The sequence below is a fragment of the Amblyraja radiata genome, chromosome 29, assembly GCF_010909765.2.
Source record: "Amblyraja radiata isolate CabotCenter1 chromosome 29, sAmbRad1.1.pri, whole genome shotgun sequence".
Lineage (NCBI taxonomy): Eukaryota > Metazoa > Chordata > Chondrichthyes > Rajiformes > Rajidae > Amblyraja > Amblyraja radiata.
This window is the reverse complement of record NC_045984.1, coordinates 18440496-18461360: the sequence shown is the minus strand read 5'-3', so window position 1 is coordinate 18461360 and position 20865 is coordinate 18440496. Positions and strand designations below refer to the sequence as shown.

The 20865-nt window shown below is 44.7% G+C and overlaps 1 protein-coding gene across 2 annotated transcripts in view; it reads left to right on the top strand.

Moving 5' to 3' along the window:
* Positions 1–3016: 3016 nt before the first annotated feature.
* The window catches only part of slc35e1 (solute carrier family 35 member E1), a 32200-nt gene continuing 14351 nt past the window's right edge, over positions 3017–20865 (top strand). For both annotated transcript variants that reach the window (XM_033046738.1, XM_033046737.1), the window contains exons 1-3: positions 3017–3359; positions 15926–15996; positions 16980–17117. In XM_033046738.1, the coding sequence (XP_032902629.1) occupies positions 3041–3359; positions 15926–15996; positions 16980–17117 (528 nt within the window). In that variant the 5' untranslated portion in view covers positions 3017–3040. The remainder of the gene's footprint in view (positions 3360–15925; positions 15997–16979; positions 17118–20865) is intronic.

The window sequence follows — 20865 nt, the reverse complement described above, 5'->3', positions numbered from 1 at the left end:
TGAGAACAATTGATTTGGTAGTGTCTAAAATTAAAGGATCTACGGGATTTTAGTTGAAGAGCCATGTGTGCATCGTACAGGAGATGGAGTTCAAAACTTTACATCAGAAATACAGAACCCTAAGGCTGTGACCAGGAAGAGATATAGAATAGGTGTTGAAGTGTAACGACAAATAGTTTTTCCATTGTTGGTGGTTGTGGGGTGAATGTGTGATAAATGAAGAAATAGCTGCTGGTAATTCAAGGAAAAAACAGGTAATTGAGGATCCTGGAAACACAAGTAAAATAAGTAGTACGGGCAGGAGGCAGAAAGATAAGTAACTGAAAATAAATAATGGGAGCTGTATGCAGCAGTGTCTGTGGGGAAGGTAACAGGACGAGTTTGGATTCCTGACACTATGGTCAACAAGATTAATAAACTCCAATACCCAACATCTTGTTTTTATAGTATTGGAGACAGTCCAAAGGAGATTTACCAGTCTAATTCTTGTGATAATAGGATTGCCTTCTCAAGAGAGGGTACATGATTTTTGTAATAAAGTTGTACAGCACAGAAATGGGCCTTAGGCCCATGCTGACCAAGATGACCAAGCAAGCCTAGTCCACCTGGCTGGTTTGGCCTATATCATTCTAACCTTTTCTTATCCATGTACGTCCAAGTGTCTTTTAAATGTTATAATGGTACCTGCCTCAACTACCTCTTCTGATAGATCGTTCCATATACGATCGTTCCAAAAAGTTGCCCCTCAGGTTCCTATTAAATCCTCTCTCACATTCAACCTAAATCCTCTGATTCTTGATTTCCCTACACTGAGTAGAAGACTCTGTGCATTCACCCTATCTATTTCCCTCATGATTGTATACACCCCTCAGCCTCCTACGCTAGAAATAAAGTCCTAGCCTGCATAATCTCTCCCTATAGCTCAGGTCCTCAAGTCCTGGCAACATCCTTGCCAATCTTCTTTGCACTCTTTGCAGCTTCACAACGTCCTTATTGAAGGGTGACCAAAACTGAGCACAATTCTCCAAATGCAGCCTCACCAACATCTTATACAACTATAATGTATCATCCTAACTTTTATACTCAATGCCCTGACTAAAGAAGGGCAATGCACTGAAAGCCTTCTTGATCACCCTACCAACCTGTGACGCCACTGTTGGGAACTGTGTACCTACATTCCTAAATCCCTCTGCTCAACAACACCCTCCTAAGCCCTGGTTTGATTTCTCAAAATGCAACACCTAGCACTTATGCATTCTTAAATAACCACTCCACTCTTTGAAATTTAGGAGAGGGTGCGGCTGTATTTGGATATACAATCATAAGAATTGACTGCGTAGTTGTGATGTTTTCACAAGCTGGAGCATCCTGATCAAGGGGACGTGGTTAAAACAAAAGGGGAAAGGCATTTAAAATAGAGGTGCTGTAGATGTTTGTTTTCTTAGAGGGTTGTAATTCTCTTACCCAAAAACGTGTGGACACCAGGCCATTCGAAGGTGGTGTGTGATTTTTTTTTTTTTGATAAATCATGAAATTGAGGACCATAAGTTACTGGTTGTTGAGGCCAGCATAGATCAGCCTTGACAATCATATTGAACAGCAGAGTCGGTTTGATGTGTGGCCTATTCCTACCCCTTTTGTGTTTTAGGAAGTGAAGGCAAAATGAATGGAAGAGGATTTTATGAGAATGCTTGATCATTGGAGGGGAAAGGGGGAGGGAGGGGAGAGAGTTTTTGCTCTCAATAATCATTCCGAAGCAGGGCAAATTTGGACTAATCATGCGAAATAAATAATGAGGGTGAGAATTTTATCAGAGAGAATGAGTGGGAACTAGATTGGTTTGTGTAGGAAAGAACTGCAGATGCTGGTTTAACCCGAAGATAGACAAAATGCTGGAGGAACTCAGCGGGACAGGCAGCATCTCTGGAGACCATTCCAAGGTTCTCGACCCTAAACCTCATCCATTCCTTCTCTCCAGAGATGCTGCCCGTCTCGCTGAGTTCCTCCAGCATTTTGTGTCTAACTAGATTGGTTTCCTCAGAATAAAGATATTTCCTAGAATGATTAAGCACGTTGAGTGCTGAAGTTAATGCTTGCAAATTTGAGAGCTGAGGTGCGCGCACGTACGGATAATCTATCTGACAACTCGTTACCTGACATGTCAGTAAATGAGATTTAGGGGCCTGATGCATCAAAATCGCTAACTTCAGGAAGACGTGGAGTATGAAATTGAAGTGTTCATAAAGGAAACACAGTTGAAGTCACGAAGGAGGCTAAAACATTAGTACAAAGAGATGGGAGAATATTTAATGAAGTCAGCATGTGAGGGAAGGTAATAAATAATTATTTTAAATTTATAAAAGGTAGCATAATTAATCTTTAAATAACATGTTCCACTGGCCATTCCTTGGTCACTGCGGACCCAAAAGCAAGAAATGTACTACTGTTTTTTGTGGAGGGGTTTTTGTTTCACTTTTTTTTTTGAAAGGGTCTTCCTCTTTAATCTGTTTCTGCCATCTGCGCTTTCAAGGTGATCTCTGACTGGAGTCGCAATAAATGTAATAACATCAGGTTGGTTGAGCGACCTTTAAAATAAAAATCACTTCTCGTAGCCGGTAAAGCAGGAATTAAAATGCACGATTATGTACAAAAACTGGGATAAAAACTAAAATGTTTTTACCCTATTTAATAAATAAGTTTTAAATTACTTTTGAAATACTGCGGGGGTTTTTTAATCCTAGGTACACAAAAATGCTGGAGAAACTCAGCGGGTGCAACAGCATCTATGGAGCGAAGGAAATAGGCAGACGCCATCTAGCCTTCTACAAGTTTCCACTTCACAGCAAAGATCATATTGCTCTAATATCTTTGCTTCACTGGGCAGAGACCAGAGGTTTCCAGGACGGCGGGGGCGGGGGCGGGGGGTGGGGATAGTGATTCCCAGGCATCCCCGCCTCCTCCACGCCCCGCGGTGGCGCTCTATAATCTTTGGTGGCGCTGACGTGCTGACGCGGCGGTGGTGGCGGCGGCGCGGGGCAACATGGCGGAGCGGCTGCGGGACGGGGTGCGGATATTCACCCTCTGCCTGTGCTGGTACACGGTCAGCTCCGGCGGGAATGTCATCAACAAGATGATCCTGAACAGTTTTCCGTATCCGGTCACCGTGTCTCTGTTCCACATCCTCTCCATCTGCGCCTTCATGCCGCCGCTGATCCGCGCCTGGAACATCCCGCCGGCGGCCGAGCTGCCGCCGCGCTACTTCCTCCGCCTGGTGCTGCCGCTCGCCTTCGGCAAGTACTTCGCCTCGGTGACGGCCCACATCAGCATCTGGAAAGTACCCGTGTCGTACGCGCACACAGGTATGGAGCGATTGTGCCTGCGTGTCAGCATCTGTGGGTGTGTCTGAGACGGTCCGCCTGTGTTCAGACGGCAACTGCAGTGTTCGCCCTGTCGGTGTTCAGACTCAGTTTTCAGACTGTGACCATCAGGGTTCAGACTGCGCCTGTTGGTATTCAGTCTGATGATGTTCAGACTGCCTGTCGATATACAGATGGTGTTCTGTCTGCCTTTCAGTGCTCAGGTTCAGACTCTCCATGTTCAGCCAGTGTTCATGACATGTCAGGTTCAGGTTTACACTGCCGGTGTTCAGACTGTCAGTGTTCAGACTGTGCCCATTCGTGTTAGACTGTGTGATGGAGTCTGTGCTCATGTATGCCAGTATAGTGTTTTTGAACACGTACATTGGAGTCCATGTGTGTGCAAGTGCCCATATTGGTGTGGTGTGCATGTGTCCACAAGAATAGTGAAACAGAGTGCGTGCATGTGTGCATATGCATACACAACCTGACATAATTTGTGTGCATGTTCGTGGTGAATGCTCTTGTGAGTTCACATCCGAAACTCTTTCTTAGCCTTTGATAGGGTGCCACACGCAAGGCTGCTAAGGAAGATGAGAGCCCCCGGTATCAAAGTGAAGATACCAGCAGGGATAACAAGTTGGCTGGATGGCAGAAAACAAAGAGTGGCAATAAAGGCGATTTTTTTTGGTTGGCTGCCAGTGACAAGTGGAGTTCCACACGGGTCGGTGCTGCGGTTCCTACTCTTCACGTCGATTATTACTGATTTGGATGAGGGGATTGAAGGCTGGGAAAGTGGGCAGAGAAGTGGCAGACGGAATATAGTGTAGCAAAGTGTGGAGTCATGCATTTTGGTAATAGGAATAAAGGCGTAGACTATTTTCTAAATGGGGAGAGAATCCAGAAATCGGAGGTGCAAAGGGGAGTGCTGGTGCAGGATTCCTGAAAAGTTAATCTGTAAGTCGAATCGGTAGTAAAGAAACCAAAGGCAATGCTAGCATTTATTTCGAGAGGGCTTGTATACAAAAACAGGGAAGTAATGCTGAGCCTCTGTAAGGCGCTGGTAAGGCCGCATTTGAAATATTGTGAGCAATTTTGGGCACCATATCTGAGGAAGGATGTGCTGGCTCTGGAGAGGGTACAAAGGAGGTTTACAAGAATGATCCCAGCAAAATGACTATGATGAGCGTTTGTCGGCACTGGACCTGTGCTCGCTGGAATTTAGAAGAATGAGGGGGGACCTCATTAAAACATACAGAATAGTGAAAGGCTAGGATAGTGTGGACGTGGAGAGGATGTTTCCACTAGTGGGGGAGTCTAGGACTAGAGGTCATAGCCTCAGAATTAAAGGACGTTTTTTTAGGAAGGAGATGAGGAGAAATTCTTTAGTCAGAGTGAGGTGAATCTGTGGAATTCTTTGCCACAGAAGGCTGCAGAGTCCGCCAGTGGATATTTTTAAGGCAGAGATGAAGAGATTCTTGATCAGTACAGGTGTCAGAAGTTATGGGGAGAATGCAGTAGAATGGTGTTAGGAGGGAGAGATAGATCAGCCATGATTGAATAGCGGAATAGAAGATGGGCCAAATGGCCTAATTCTACTCCTATCATATGACATTATGAACTCTGCAGTCACATTAGTCAAAGTATGTGTATGTATGATTCTGTGTCACTTGTCTGTTCATGCTCGTCTATATTGCCTGCCAATGTCAGCAAGTATTATTATATGATATTTTTCAGAATCAGTCTCGTGGTATGTCATTAATTTCTGGTCCTGTATATTATGTAGGTGTGTTCCTGCAGTGGTCCAGGTGACTTCTGTCTCCTTTCTCCATGCATAATGTGCCTTGTATTTGTAACTGTGTAGTGTATTGGAAACAGTGATGCTGTGACAGTGAAAAGCACTGTTATGCCATTTGTTTATCTTTGCTGTCCTAAGACCTGGCAGGCTGTTTGAGAGTGAAAGTGAGCTGCTTGCTTCAGCTATCTGAGGTCAGGCTGTAGGTTACCCAAAGGGATTGTGATTCAGAGTCTTCAATTCTCTCTCCCACCCATCTCGAGCTCATTGCAGGGCCTTGATTTTGTCTAGTTATGGTGATCAAAGAATCGTTGAACCAAATGGGACTGCTTTCACTCTGCTTCACAACTTTTGTGATTACCCCATCTTATTTGAACTTCTTCTCAGATTGAACGTGGGGTACCGCAAGGCTCAGTGCTGGGACCCCAGCTATTTACAATATATATTAATGATCTGGATGAGGGAATTGAAGGCAATATCTCCAAGTTTGCGGATGACACTAAGCTGGGGGGCAGTGTTAGCTGTGAGGAGGATGCTAGGAGACTGCAAGGTGACTTGGATAGGCTGGGTGAGTGGGCAAATGTTTGGCAGATGCAGTATAATGTGGATAAATGTGAGGTTATCCATTTTGGTGGCAAAAACAGGAAAGCAGACTATTATCTAAATGGTGGCCGACTAGGAAAAGGGGAGATGCAGCGAGACCTGGGTGTCATGGTACACCAGTCATTGAAAGTGGGCATGCAGGTGCAGCAGGCAGTGAAGAAAGCGAATGGTATGTTAGCTTTCATAGCAAAAGGATTTGAGTATAGGAGCAGGGAGGTTCTACTGCAGTTGTACAGGGTCTTGGTGAGACCACACCTGGAGTATTGCGTACAGTTTTGGTCTCCAAATCTGAGGAAGGACATTATTGCCATAGAGGGAGTGCAGAGAAGGTTCACCAGACTGATTCCTGGGATGTCAGGACTGTCTTATGAAGAAAGACTGGATAGACTTGGTTTATACTCTCTAGAATTTAGGAGATTGAGAGGGGATCTTATAGAAACTTACAAAATTCTTAAGGGGTTGGACAGGCTAGATGCAGGAAGATTGCTCCCGATGTTGGGGAAGTCCAGGACAAGGGGTCACAGCTTAAGGATAAGGGGGAAATCGTTTAAAACCGAGATGAGAAGAACTTTTTTCACACAGAGAGTGGTGAATCTCTGGAACTCCCTGCCACAGAGGGCTGTCGAGGCCAGTTCATTGGCTATATTTAAGAGGGAGTTAGATGTGGCCCTGGTGGCTAAGGGGATCAGAGGGTATGGAGAGAAGGCAGGTACGGGATACTGAGTTGGATGATCAGCCATGATCATATTGAATGGCGGTGCAGGCTCGAAGGGCCGAATGGCCTACTCCTGCACCTAATTTCTATGTTTCTATGTTTCTATGTTTCTTGCTGTTTTATTTCACTTTCCTTCTCTGAGTGATGACTCTTGCTAGGACAAGTTGCTGTTACGATATTTTTATGAGCCTAAGGTGGGACAAGTCCAGTTAAATCTGCGGGTAATGCAGCCATGATCATCTGGATAAGTGTCAAGAGAGGTGTTTTTCATGTCTAGGAGTTGTACCATCCAGTTACTGGCCCAAAAAACACCATCAAGTGCCAGGCCCTTCTGGCCTCTGGTGAAGCACTATTCTTGCATTGTTTCTGTTAAATAAATCGTAGAGAGAGATTCCTTTCTGTAACATTGTTTACTTTTAAAGAAACTGCATCTTCTTGCTCAGGTACATTTAAACTATCCAAAAGTAAGAATTACCGAGTTTCTTGGCCTAGAGCAGAAAGAACACTGGATGGGGATTTATTTGATAGCTGTATAAAAGAGCCAGTACAACCCCAGCCACAGTCACAAAAATAGTATTTTATCATTGCTGTTTGCAAGTCCTTCTTATGTGTAATTTGGCTGCTGTGTTTGCTTGCAAAATCATCATGACTGTAATCCAAAGGTATTTATTTGGCTCTGAAATGCATCAGGAAATGCCTGTCAGCTGCTCTACATTGGTGAGACCAAGCTCGGTTCGCAATAACCAACCTGATCTCCCGGTGGCTCAGCACTCCAACTCCGCCTCCCATTCCGAATCCAACCTTTCTGTCCTGGGCCTCCTCCATGGCCAGAGTGAGGCCCACTGAAAATTGGAGGAGCAGCACCTCATATTTCGCTTGGGTAGTTTACACCCCAGCAGTATGAACATTGACTTCTCCAATTTTAGGTAGTCCCTGCTTTCTCCTACTTTCCCCTCCCCTTCCCAGCTCTCCCAGAGCCCACTGTCTCCGCCTCTTCCTTTCTTCTTACCGCGCCCCCACCCCCACATCAGTCTGAAGAAGGGTCTCGACCCAAAACTAAATGCCGTTTGATCAGTTCTATATAAATGTAACTTTTTTAAATATGATAATTCATTTTCTAAGTATATAATTACCTGACCTGTAACACCAGGTAACTCCTCACATTTTCCCTGCAGTCTATCTGTCTAGATCTTGTATCTTTTCACTAACCCTTTAAAAGTGAATGCATTGGTGGTGTGCCATGGGCTTCTTTCCCAGAATCATGAGTGCCTAAGTATGTGCTGGGTCATGAAGCAGAATTTTATAAAAAATTAAGGAAGATCTGCGTCCAACAAAAAAACATGTTGACCCTATTTTGATCAATGTAGGTATGTTGCAAAGCCTACCTGAAGCGTCGCTGAAAATCTGTCGCTGCGGGTGTGCGCGATTTTGGCGCCGTTTAGACGGGGCGGGTTTAAAACGCGATTTTCTCTAGGCTGTTCAAATCGAAGATGTTCAGCCTAGTTAATTATTAACGAAAAATCGCTGAAAGACCCCGTCGCAAAAGCTATTATTAGTTTTAAAGGCCTCGTATAATAGTTATAGTAGTTTAAAAATCAATCTCTAAACCCGCGACCACCAGCAACCGCAGGGTCTCATAAAGCAAATAATTGAAGGTATGCTGCATATTTTTACATTAAAAGGGGCTTCTAAAGATCCCTTTATACAAAGTTTAATATTGCGAGTAGCTCATTTTGGCCCCATTATATCCCGCAGTATTTTTCTCGGCATTTGGGGCACAAATCTACCGCAATGTGAACGTTCTAAACCAGCGCGTTCCACAGGGACCCACTGGAAAGCTGATTTAAATGGGCATTTATTTACAGCAATTGAACACTAAATTCCTTCCATTTGGCCTATAAATTAATGTAAATGAGATTTAAAAATCATGTTTTATTGTGAATTATTTGTGAATATTATTTGGACATTTAGGCTATTTAAAAATGTTAATCATTTATTAAGAAATGGATAGATGTTTAGATCTAGTAATTGAAGTCTGAAATTAGCTACAATTAGGTAACTAACTAATTATATGCTTTAATTTCAGGTCATCCAAGTAAGATTATTTTATATTTGTTTCAGAATGCTTCAATCTATGATAACTGAAAATTTCATTCAGTTCTCTTAATTTTTAAGAAAGTTATGGGCTTTTGACTGTTCACGATCACAGCTTTTTTGTTATGTCCATAGAAAATCAATAGGAAACAAGATGCTCATTTCCCAGTATGAAAATGGCCATAACATTTTAAATACTTGAGATATGAAAGTGAATTAGGTGTCAAATTAAACTTATTTTTATGCTTTATCTGATGGGATAAATTACAGACTTGATTTTTAAAATCTCAAAATGTTGTAACATTGCTAATCAATGTGGTTTGTAACCTGAGTCCTAGATGATTTAAGACTGAGCAGTGCAGGTTTCCTTCAGTAAGTGTCTAAAAGTAACTTGACAAAATTAGTATTTCTAATTTCATCCATTGTTTAAAATAAAACATAAAAAATTGAAAATTTGAAGCCTTGTGTTCAGTAGGAAAGATTGAACTCTGTGCAGTGTATTTTATGCTCGTATGACACTCCAGTGCAATTCATAGTTAACAAAGCCATGCTAGCTCAAACACGTTAAAAACTCCACTTCTGAAAGTGAGATAAACTCTCATGAATGCTTTTGGAACCTTGAGATGCAATTATACCGCTGCATTCTTGAACATCCTCCTTCATCACTCCTTTGTAAACTTAAGATCATCTGAAACTCTTTTGCTCATTTCTAACAAGCAACTAAACTAAGTGGGACCCGTTGGGTCCCAGTCACATGGGAGGCCTGATCCGCCAACGCAACTCATTCCACAATGCGATATTCCATCGCTCACCCGTTCCCCCAACACAATATTTCACCACTCACCCATAGCCCCCAACTGCGCAGGCGTGGCTCATTTCCTCATATCCCCCAGCACTCCCCCTCCTCGCCATGTGTGTGCGGGTAGGAGGGGAGGGGGGGGGGAGGGAAGTGGGGTGGGAGGGGAGGGGGGGGGGGTGTGTGTGGGTGGGGAGGTGTAGGAAGGGGGGAGAGAGTGGTGTGGGGGGAAGGGTGGGTGGGGAAGGGGGTTGTGTGGTGTGGGAGGGTAGGTGTGTATGGGGGAGGGGGGTGTGGGGGAGATGGGTGTGTGTGGGCAGGGGGGGTGTGAGAGGGGGAGTTTGTGGGGGGAGGTAGGGAGAGAGCTCGGAGAAAAGACAGGGGAAGAGCCATCGGGGAGAGAAGGATATCATGGGGGAGGGGGGCAGGAGCCAGCGAGGGGGACCAGAGGGGAAGGGTCTGGAGCTGGCAGTGCGATGGAGACTCACAGCAGGCGCTGGGTGCTGGATGTCCTCCACCAGGATCAGAGTCTCCGCTTTCCATTTGGCGATATTTCCGACTTCGGGCTGTGCTGGGCCGCTTCCGGTCCCTCCGAAAATAGTGTGCGGTTGGAGAACACCGCCAGCCATCCTCAGCTCCAGTAAAGACGCGATGGTGCAGAAAGGGGCGGACCGTCCCGTGGAGTGACAGGAGAAGAGACTAATCCACGCGGCGCTGACTGGCAGGAGAAGAGATCGATCTGCGCACACGCGGTTTTTAAGATTTTTAAACCTCGCTAACTTTTACAATGCCACCGATCGGAACGAAACTTGGAGCACAGGAGAACGGTGAGTGAGCTGGTGAAAAATCGTAGCGCTATCGGGTACTGTTTTTGCGCAAATAGAAAAAACGTACAAACGGCAGATAACAAGATCAGTTTTAGTTATGTACCAGACTAAGTAGGACCCGTTGGGTCCCAGTCACATAGGAGGCCTGGTCCCCCAATGCAACCCATTCCCCAATGCGTGATGTGTAGGGGAGGGGGGTGTAAGGGAGGGTGTGTGGGCTCACCGGTTCCCGGCCCCGGCGCCAACCGCACTCCTGGCTCCAGGACTCGGCTCCGGACTCACTCAGCTGCTCCCGTCCCCAGCGCCTGTCGCGCTCACAGCCCCCTCACAGAAGGACGGACAAAAAAGATTAGAGTGGAGTGTTGCAATTGCAGGGCCTTACAACCTCTTGCCCCTCTACCAAGCTTCAAGCCAATCTGTATTTGATGCAGTATAATGGCATATTTCCTATAGCAGGGTGACCCAACATTTAACTCAATAATCTAAGATAGACACAAAATACTGGAGTAACTCAACAGGACAGGCAGCATCTCTGGAGAGAAGGAATGGGTGACTTTTCGGGTTGAGACCCTTCTTCAGACTGATGTGGGGAGTGGGCAGTACAGAGATAAAATGTAGTCAGAGACAGTAAGACCGTTGGGAGAACTGGGAAGGAGGAGGGTATGGAGAGAGAGGGAAAGCAAAGGCTACTTGAAGTTAGAGAAGTCAATGTTCATACCGCTGGGGTGTAAGCCAAGCGAAATATGAGGTGCTGTTCCTCCAATTTGTGCTGGGCCTCACTCTGACAATGGAGGAGGCCCAGTCCAGAAAGGTCAGTGTGGGAATAGGAGGGAGAGTTAAAGTGTTGAGAAACCGGGAGATCAGGTAGTTTTAGGCAGACTGAATGGAGGTGTTCAGCGAAACGATCGCCGAGCCTGTGCTTGTTCTCGCCGATATATAGGAGTCCACACCTGAAACAGCGGATACAGTAGATGAGGTTGGAGGAGGTGCAAGTGAACCTCTGCCTCACCTGAAAAGACTGTCGGGGTCCTTGGACAGACTTGAGGGGGAAGGTATAGGGACAGATGTTGCATTTCCTGCGGTTATAATCTAAGAGTCTTGATGAAGATCTTCATACTATTGCTAGAATTATAATTCTAATTAGAATTACCTTTATTGTCATTCAGACCGTAAGGTCTGAATGACAATAAAGGTAATTCTAATTCTAATTCTAATTCTTCTAATTCTAATTCTAGCCACAGGCAAGGAACGGGAGGACTGGTGAATAGCCAAATTTATTTCTTTGTTTAAGAAAAGAAGTGGAGATGATCCCAGAAATTATAGTCCTGTAAACCTTGACAATTATTGGGAAGCTATTGGAGAGGATTCTTCGGGATAGGATTTACTCTCATTAGGATTGGAATGTGCTAATCAGGGACAGTCAGTGTGGCTTTATCCATGGCAGGTCATGTCATGCAATTGTTTGAGATTTTTGAGCAGATGATGAAGGTGATCAATGAGGATAGGGCAGTGGATGTTGTCCACATGCATTTTTGGAAAAGCATTTGATATAGTCTCTCTTGGTAGGCTGATCCACATGTATGATGTATGGGATCCACAGTGCCTTGGCCATTTGGATTCAGAACTGGCTTGCTCATTGATGACAGAGGTGGAAGTATATATATGACTTGGATGTATAAATGGCTGTCACAGAGTACTCCAAATGTGGTCTCTCAGTAACATATTCAGACCATCTGAAGAAGGGTCTTGAACTGAAGCGTCACCCATTCCTTCTCTTCAGAGATGCTGCCTATCGCGCTGAGTTACTCCAGCATTTTGTGTCTATATTCGGTTTTTTAAACCAGCATCTGCAGTTCCTTCCTACCCAGTGACATATTTAGGTTTGTCAGGATATCCCATCTTTTGCACTCAATACTTCCCAAAGAAGGGAAGCATTACAAACACCATATTTACCACCTTGTCCACCTGACTCGCCATTTTGAGGGAACTATACACCTGTACTAGATAGCTATTTGCTCATCATCAAACTTAATCAGCTACCTCAAAACCCACAGAGATGTGTTACTATCACCAAAGTACTCACCTGCCGACACTCCAACCACTTGCCCACATACATTACTGAAGCTTAGGTTCCTTCTCCAGCAGAAGCTCTCCTGGCAGCACTTAAAAAATTCCACCCTCTCTAATCTTTCACACTCATGACAATCCCAGTTAATACTGGGGAATTTGGGATCCCTCGTTGCTTTTAAACGTCTCCATATCTGCCCTTCTGCTGCTGATTATTAGACCTATAGTATACCTATAGTATACCTCCAGCAATATGATCGCTCCTTTTTATTTCTAAGCTCCACATGTGGTTTCATTTGAAGAGTCATCTTGGATATTGCATCATTGCAGCAATGGACTCCTTAATTAAGTTGCAATGCCACTTCCTCTATTGTAATATCCCTCCCTGCCCACACCTCCGATATCACACTTGAAAATATATCCTAGAATGTCGTTGCCAGTCCTTTTCTGTCTCTCAACCAAGTGATAGCAATATTATCATATTCCCATAAACTAATCAATATTCAGTTCATGTTCCGTATTGGTCAAATTCTTTACATTAAAATTAGAATATGATACAGCCTTGCATCCCTATTGTTTCTTATCATGCATATACTGCCTACTGGACAAACTTAGGTCTCCTTATATATTTAATTCTACCTGCTCTTCAGATCTGATTAATTCAGAGAGAGTAAATGATTTGAAGTGGTCAAATTCGATAATGGGTCCAGAAAGCTGTAGCAGATTCAGATGAAAGATTAAGTTTTATTCCTCAAGCTTATAATAATGCCAACAGATTCTGTGGCATGGATAATTAAAATGGCAGAGAGGAGGGAGTTATAAGTTGCCGTGAAGATTGATTACAGGAGCTCCCTCAAGACATTTAACCAATCGGCACTTGGTTCTTCCAAAGTAGAGGAAAGCACGTGAACACCCATTGCAGTACACCAGATTGGAAGATGTGCAAGTGATTACTGGAAGGCTGGAATCTGTGGAGAGAAGAGGTCCCAAGGAAATGAGGGCGTCAGTGGCCTGATATTTGATGGTGGGGTCATGGTCCAGATGGGGTTATGAGGAAGTGTGTGAGAGCTGGTATTTGGCATCTGCGCAGTAAAGTTTACCTGACCACACTGGCAACGATGTTGTTGGTATGTTTGATGATATTGGTTGATTCTTATGAACATTTAGAAAGAGAGGTTGGGTGGTCAGCAGATTGATGGAGCAGGAAGTGGGTCTTGATATGAAGATGAATTTTGGGGGGGAGAAGCAGGAGAGAAATATACAAGTTCATTGCCACCATGGTAGAGGCAATGTCCAACAATACACCTCACTCAATAACGAGGAACAATGGAGTTCGCAATGCAACAGCTATGGCCCACACAAAGATATCATTTTTTACCCTCAGTGATGTACCTGGATTAAACCCTTCACGTAGTATATGAACATCCCTAAACTGAGGATGAATGGACAAGGAGTATGTGGCTTTCTTTTAGACAATTTGGGTACTTGTATCAAGTTCTGCAACTGAGAGTAAGCTCAGCACGGTGTGTTTGGGGAAGGAATGGAATCACAAAGGTGTCTGATCGGCTGTTCCACCAAGTGTGTGTAGCAGACTGGTAAACCATGCCCAGTTGAGAGGGTGAAAGCACTATAACAGCACAAGGCTCCAAAGCACAAACCAAAACAGCATCTTCTATTTTGCATTTCATAAAGCAACCCAAGCTAAATTCAGTAAGTATTGTGTTGCTGTCTGGATATCATTAGAAGTAACCTGCACGTATATCTAATATTATTAGTTTACATTTGAAGTATTTTTTACTGCTGCATTGTAGGAAATGCAGTTAATTTGTATATAGCGAGATCCCACAAACAAGACTCAAAGGGGAGTTGATGGGCATGTATGAGAGAGAATAAGTAGCAGGAGTACGTAGAAATGAAAAAGGGGGAATGGGACAAATGGGATTACTCCCCTGGGAACCAGCATGGGCATCATAGACCAAATGGAGGCCTCCTGTTTTGCAAACAGTATAAGAATTATGTAAGTGACCTGTTTTAGGTGCTGGCTGAGGGATAAATGTTGGCCATGACACTGAGAATTCTTCTTTGAATTTCTTTTGAACTTACCTGAGAGAGAAGACATCTTCAGTTTATCCTAACATTCAAAAGGTACTTGGATTTTGTGTTCAAGCCTCTTGGATTCAACTCTCAGAAGTGAGAGTACAACTACTGATTCATGGCTATTTGCCATGAACTTTTTATCTCTACTAGACTAAGTGGCACACAGGAGGCTTGGTCCCCCAACGCAATATTCCACCACTCACCCATAGCCCCCAACTGCACAGGCACAGTTCATTTCCCCTCATCCCTAGCACTCTCTCCCTCTCCTCTTCACCCTCCCTCTTCTTTCCCCTCTCCTCCTCCCCTCCCCAAATCCTCCCCTCACCTCTCTCTCCCTCTCCTTTCCCTTACCCTCCCTCCCCTTTCCCTTACCCTCCCTCCCTCCCTAACCCCTCTCCCCTCCCTACCCACCTCCTATTCTTCTATCCCCCATCTCCCCCACTCCTCACCTCCCCCTACCCCCCCCCCACTTCCCCTCCTCTACTCCCCCCCTCCTCTCCCTCTATTCCCCCACCTCCCCCACTCTCCCCCTCACCTCCTCCCTCTTCTTTTCCCTCTCCTCTTACCCTCCCCCAATCCCTCCCTCACCTCTCCTTTCCCCTACCCTCAGTCACTCACTGCCTCCCTCTATAACTCCTCTCCCCTTCCTACTCCCCTACTCTCCCTCTATCCCCTTTCCTTCCCCACTTTCCCTCCCCAGGATCTCGAGGTTGCTGCTCCTCTCCCTTCTTGCGTTCCCCGGAGGAGCATCAGCCGTCGGCACCCTCAGAGCCAGGCCTCAGATCGTCCCGAAAGCACCAGCAGATACGGCCGCGCCGGCATGTGGGTGGGGGGGGGGGGGGTAGAGCTCGGAGAAAAGACGGGGGTATCACGGGGGAGGGGGCAGGAGCCAGCAAGGGGGACCAGAGAGGAAGTGGCTGGAGCTGCGGGGCGTTATGATGGCGGTGAGTTTGAGACTCACAGCGGGCACAGGATGCTCTCCTCTGCCGGGATCAGATTCACCGCTTTCCGTTTGGCGACATCGCCTCACCGCTTCCTGTCCATCCGAAAATTGTGTCCGGTTGGAGACCCCCACCGGCCATCCTCAGCCCCAGTAAAGATGCGATGGCGCAGGAAGGGGCGGACCGTCCCAGGGAGTGACGAGAGAAGAGATCAATCCGCGCAGCGCTGACTAGCAGGAGCGGAGATCGATCTGCGCACGAGCGTTTTTTACGATTTTTAAACCTCGCTAACTTTTACAATATACCACCGATCGGAACGAAACATGCTGCACTCGCAACACAGGAGAACGGTGAGTGAGCTGGCGAAAAATAGTAGTGCTATTGCTTACCGTTTTTGCGCAAATAGAAAAACCACGCAAACCAGAAGAACACAAGATCAGAGCTTTAGTTATGTATAGATAGATTGGCAAAGCTATTTAATATACATAAGTTAAGATGCATTTGTTGGTAGCTCAGTTACTACTGACTCTTTGTTCCAATCACAAGTGACATCTGATCTCCATGCTTATGAATAAATTGAAATGTTGGATAGCACTGAATTGTTTCTAACTGCTTCCTTTGTTTATTTTCTTAGTTAAGGCCACCATGCCTATTTGGGTGGTGTTACTGTCTCGTATCATCATGAAGGAGAAGCAAACTATGAAGGTATGTGACCTTCATGTGTTTTGTAAAAAAAAACACACAGAAGTTTATTATATTAGCTTCCATATAGTTTACATATCATTTGGGGATGATGAACAACTAAAAACTGGGTAAAAATGTTGGATGTTGTGGTTCAAATCGTGAGACAGATTCTGTATAAAATAATCCAAATTCATGTGAGGTTGTCGTGATGTTTCTTTACTTAACAAAGAAGTATGTGGTATTTCTAGAGATAATCCTTTGCCCACAAGCTTGGCCTTTTCTACACTTTCCAAATCTGCGCTTCTGTTACTGAGAAGAGCTCGTCATTTCAGGCAATTCCTAAGGTATGACTGATTCAGGCAGACACCATTATTAAAGAAAGAGAGGAGCCCTGTGCCAGAATTTCCTTTGGTATCCAAGGCCATCTCAGTGACGGCAACCTATCCTTTCCCAAAGCTGTGGAGATGCCTTCAGCTTGGAAGCAAAATATATTTAGTTTCCAAAAGATCAGTTTAGTTGGTATGCCATGTGCATCTCTTGAGATAGACGATCAGCTTCACACAAAAACACAACGTCACCCACGAAGTGGCATCAGTTCTACATAATGCATCCATTCTTCATTGGTTTAAGACTTTAAATATGAGACCAATATAAATTATTTGATTATGTACCATGATATGGTCTTTAATGAACTCAGTCTAGTCAAATACACTTAAGAACTTCGATAATGTACAGTTTAAGTGCAATCATTGTTATGATGAAGGAAACATGACAGGCAGTTTACGCACATAAAAAGCAATTTGATAAATGACTGAGTTTTAAGAAGAAAACTGAATTAATGTTTGCTTAGACGCCATGTATCCTTCATACAGTTGCAGTGCATTAAATGAAGAAAAGCTGATGCATATCTTAAAGGAGACTATTTCTTAGGTCAACGAGGTTTCCCCCATCTATACAATTCAGGTGTTATGTGTTGTGCTAACTGTAATTTCCATTTCTGGCAGGTCTACATGTCACTGGTCCCTATCATATCTGGAGTTTTCTTGGCAACAGTGACTGAACTCTCCTTTGACATTTGGGGACTAATTAGTGCACTTGCTGCCACCCTCTGCTTCTCTCTTCAGAACATCTTCTCCAAGAAGGTAAAGAAATGGTCTGTAATTTTTGAGATTTGACATCTGTCCAGATAAGGTGAAGGTATGATGGCCCGAATTATTTTTGGGGCTGGTTTCCTGCTTTTTACATTTACACATTCTCCCTTTTATGATCTATGACCACGCGTTAAGGGATTGAGCTACACACAGACATTGGCTCTCTGTGGGGAAATAGATGTTAAACCTTGCTGAATACAATTATAGTTTTTGACAGGAAATGTCTGCTCTTGTTTCACTTATCATTCCCATTACAGTAGCGTTGAGATTAATAAAGTGCAGATGAAAGTGACAGCATCCTACTGACTATAGACAAAAATGCTGGAGAAACCCAGTGGGTGAGGCAGCATCTATGGAGCGAAGGAATGTTGTCATCGTGCATGGTTTGTAAAAGGCTTACATGGTGGTGCAGCAAATAATTTGGAAAGCAAACAGAATTTTATTATTTACTGTCAGGGAAACCGAATACAACAGTAGGAAGATTATGTTTCATTTATAAAGAACATAAGTGGGGTATTATGGTTGAGAGCTTCAAGTTCCTTGGTGTTAATATTACCAACAATCTATCGTGGGGGTAACCACATTGTCGCGACAGCCAAGAGACACTAATGCCTCTACTTCCTTAAGTGACAGAGAAAATTTGGCACGTCTCTTACAAACTTTCCAAAGCAAGATGCATCACAACTTGGTTTGGAAACAGCTCTGCCCACGACCGCAAGAAATTGCAAAGTGTTGTAGATGTAGACCAGTCCATCAAACAGACCAGTCTCCCCACCATTGAATGCATCTACACTTCATGATGCCTTGGAAAAGCAGCCAACATAATCAAAGACTTGTCTCACCCCAGTCATTCCTCCTTCTCCATCTCCCATCTGGCAGAAGATGTAGAAGCTTGAAAGCATACACCACCAGAACCAGGAGCATCTTCTTCCCCTCTGGTGTCAGGCTTCTAAATGGTCTTACCGTAAACTAGGATGCTATCTGATTCATCTTTAGTTTAGAGAAATGCCATGAAACACGTCCTTTGGGCCACCGAGTGCGCCGATAACGATTACCATACTGTAGTTCTATCCTACACACTAGGGACAACTTGGGGAACTAGTCTACAAACCTGCAGGTCCTTTGGAATGTGGGAAGAAACCGGAGCTCCCGGAGAAAACCCACGCAGTCACAGGGAGAATGTACAAACTCCATCCGGACAATACCCATAGTCAGGGTTGAACCCAGGTCTCTGGTGCTAGAAGGCAGCAACTCCACTGCTGTGCCACTGTACCCCATTGTGGACATTCGACTTTGTCTGAGGAACTGGTGCGCTACAATACTGTGAGCTATATTCTGCACTCTGTAGCTTTACCCTTTGCTCTACCTATTGTACTTGAGTTTCACTTGATTGTAGTTTCTGATCCCATTGGAAAATTATGCAAAACAAAGCTTTTGGTGTAAGTGACAATAATAAAAATAAACCTTATTTAAGGAAGGATGTTAAAGTCCTGGAAGCAGTTCAGAGGATAGGTAAAGGAGAATCCTAAAGGATTGTACAAGTATATTAAGAGCAAAACAGTAACTCAGGAGAGTGTAGAACCGTGGGGGATGGGCAAGATCTTAAATGAATCCTTGTATATCTGAGACTCTGACATTGCTGAACGTTGGCGTCTTTTCGAGCGTGACTGCACTCAATATATTTGCATCGTTCATCACAATGACCCTCCTGATGTGCGTGCTTCTGTATTACTCAACTTAGCTGGCCCAGAGGCAATGAATCGTGCCGACAATTTCACATTTGAGCCTGCTGTTTTAGATGCAAATGGACAGGTCCTACTGCCTGCAGAGACGATTGATGACCCTGCTGTCGTACTTGCAAAGTTCAGACAGTTGTGTGACCTGTCCTTGAACTACATTATTGGAGGTACCAAGTTTTATGCTCGTATGCAACAGATTGATGAACCGATTGAATGTTTTATCAGCGGCTTAAAACACATGGCTGCACGCTGCCTGTTTCGTGATCTGTGCGATGAACTCTTCCGTGACAAAATTGTTGGAAGTATGCTTGATAGCAAGTTAAGGGATGAGCTGCTCCGTAACACTGACCTGACCCTTAATCAAGCCGAGCCGCCTGTCGGATTGCTGAGATAACATCTTCTCACACTAAGTCTGTGACCGCCGGTCAGCGTTCGCAGTATAGTGTCAATCTTATAGACACCTCCTCTTGTAACAGCCGTTACCAGCCCTCCCCGGCCTAGCAGCAGAGATTGTCTACTGCTCGATGTCTTAATTGCAACTATCTTCATGCTATCGGTCGACAGTTCTATATTGCTTATGGTAAAACCTGTAATTTCTGCAAGAAATTAAACCACTTTGCAAGATGTTGCCGTTCCCGTGCGACTCAGTCCGCCCTAATGACAAGCCTGCACCTATTACAACATAAGCTTGCTGATAACGAATACCAAGAGCCTGACTTGCCATCCCCCGCTCAGCTCTCAAGTACAGATAACAGTTCAGCCATCCACTCTCTCCTCCCTTCATCTAACGAGCAACTTGACCCTGAGGTAACCATGTTGGTGAATAACAGACCTGTGATCGCCAAGGTTGATACGGGCGCGAAATGCAATGTCATCTCGTTATCAGAGTTTAAAAAATTTGTGATGCTGAACGTATTGAAAAGGCCTCGGCCGCACTTCAGGCCTACGGGGGAGTTGTTTTACACCCACTTGGACAGACTAATTGAAAATACACCATAGACATGCAGCCCCATACCCTAAAGTTTTATATCGTCAAGGGGGATTCAGAGACTTTGCTCGGTATCAATGCATGCCACGATCTAGGGCTGGTATACTTTGGCCGCACTGTCCATCAACTCTTTCTCGCTGAGGGACCAACTCAGCAAGTACTCTCACAATACAAAGAACTGTTTAACAACGAGCTTGGCAAGTTTCCCCTCAAATACCACATTGTCGTTGATCCCAACGTCACTCCTGTGTTCCGAGCACCACATAGTGTTCTGCATGCCATGCAGGACAGAGTACACAATGAACTCAAGCGGATGGTCTCCATGGGTGTTATTGCTGAAGTTACCAACTGGGTTTCCACCATGGTGGTTGCAACGAAAAAAAACAAGGAGGAGATCTGTATCTGCATAAACCCCAGAGATCTCAACACTGCTATCAAACGCCCGCACTACCTTATGCGAACAGTAGCGGAAGTTGCTGCTCAAATAGGCAACGCATCAGTGTTCTCCGTTCTGGATGCCAAAAGCTCGTTTTGGCAGTTTCCACTGGATCCAATTACTATGTTCGGCACCCCCTTCGGCCGCTCAAATTCCTGAGAATGCCCTTTGGCATCAACTCCGCCAGTGAAGTTTTCCAGCGCACGATGGAACAATTGTTTGCTGAGTATCCATGCGCCATCATTGTTGATGACATTCTCGTCTACGGATGCGACCTGGCTGAACATGATGCTAATCTGAAGAAAGTACTAGACCGTGCCAAAGATATTCAGCTCAAACTCAATCCCCTGAAGTGCAAGTTCCGAGTTCCGGAAGTTACCTACGTCGGACATGTTTTCACAAGTGATGGTCTCAGACCAGACCCATCAAAAACTGCAGCTATCAATGAGATGCCGGTTCCGACTGACGTTGTGAGTCTACAAAGGTTCCCTGGAATGGTCAACTACCTGGGGAAATTTATTCCCAACCTCAGTGACATATCTGCCCCCCTGCGGGAACTGATACACAAAGATGCTG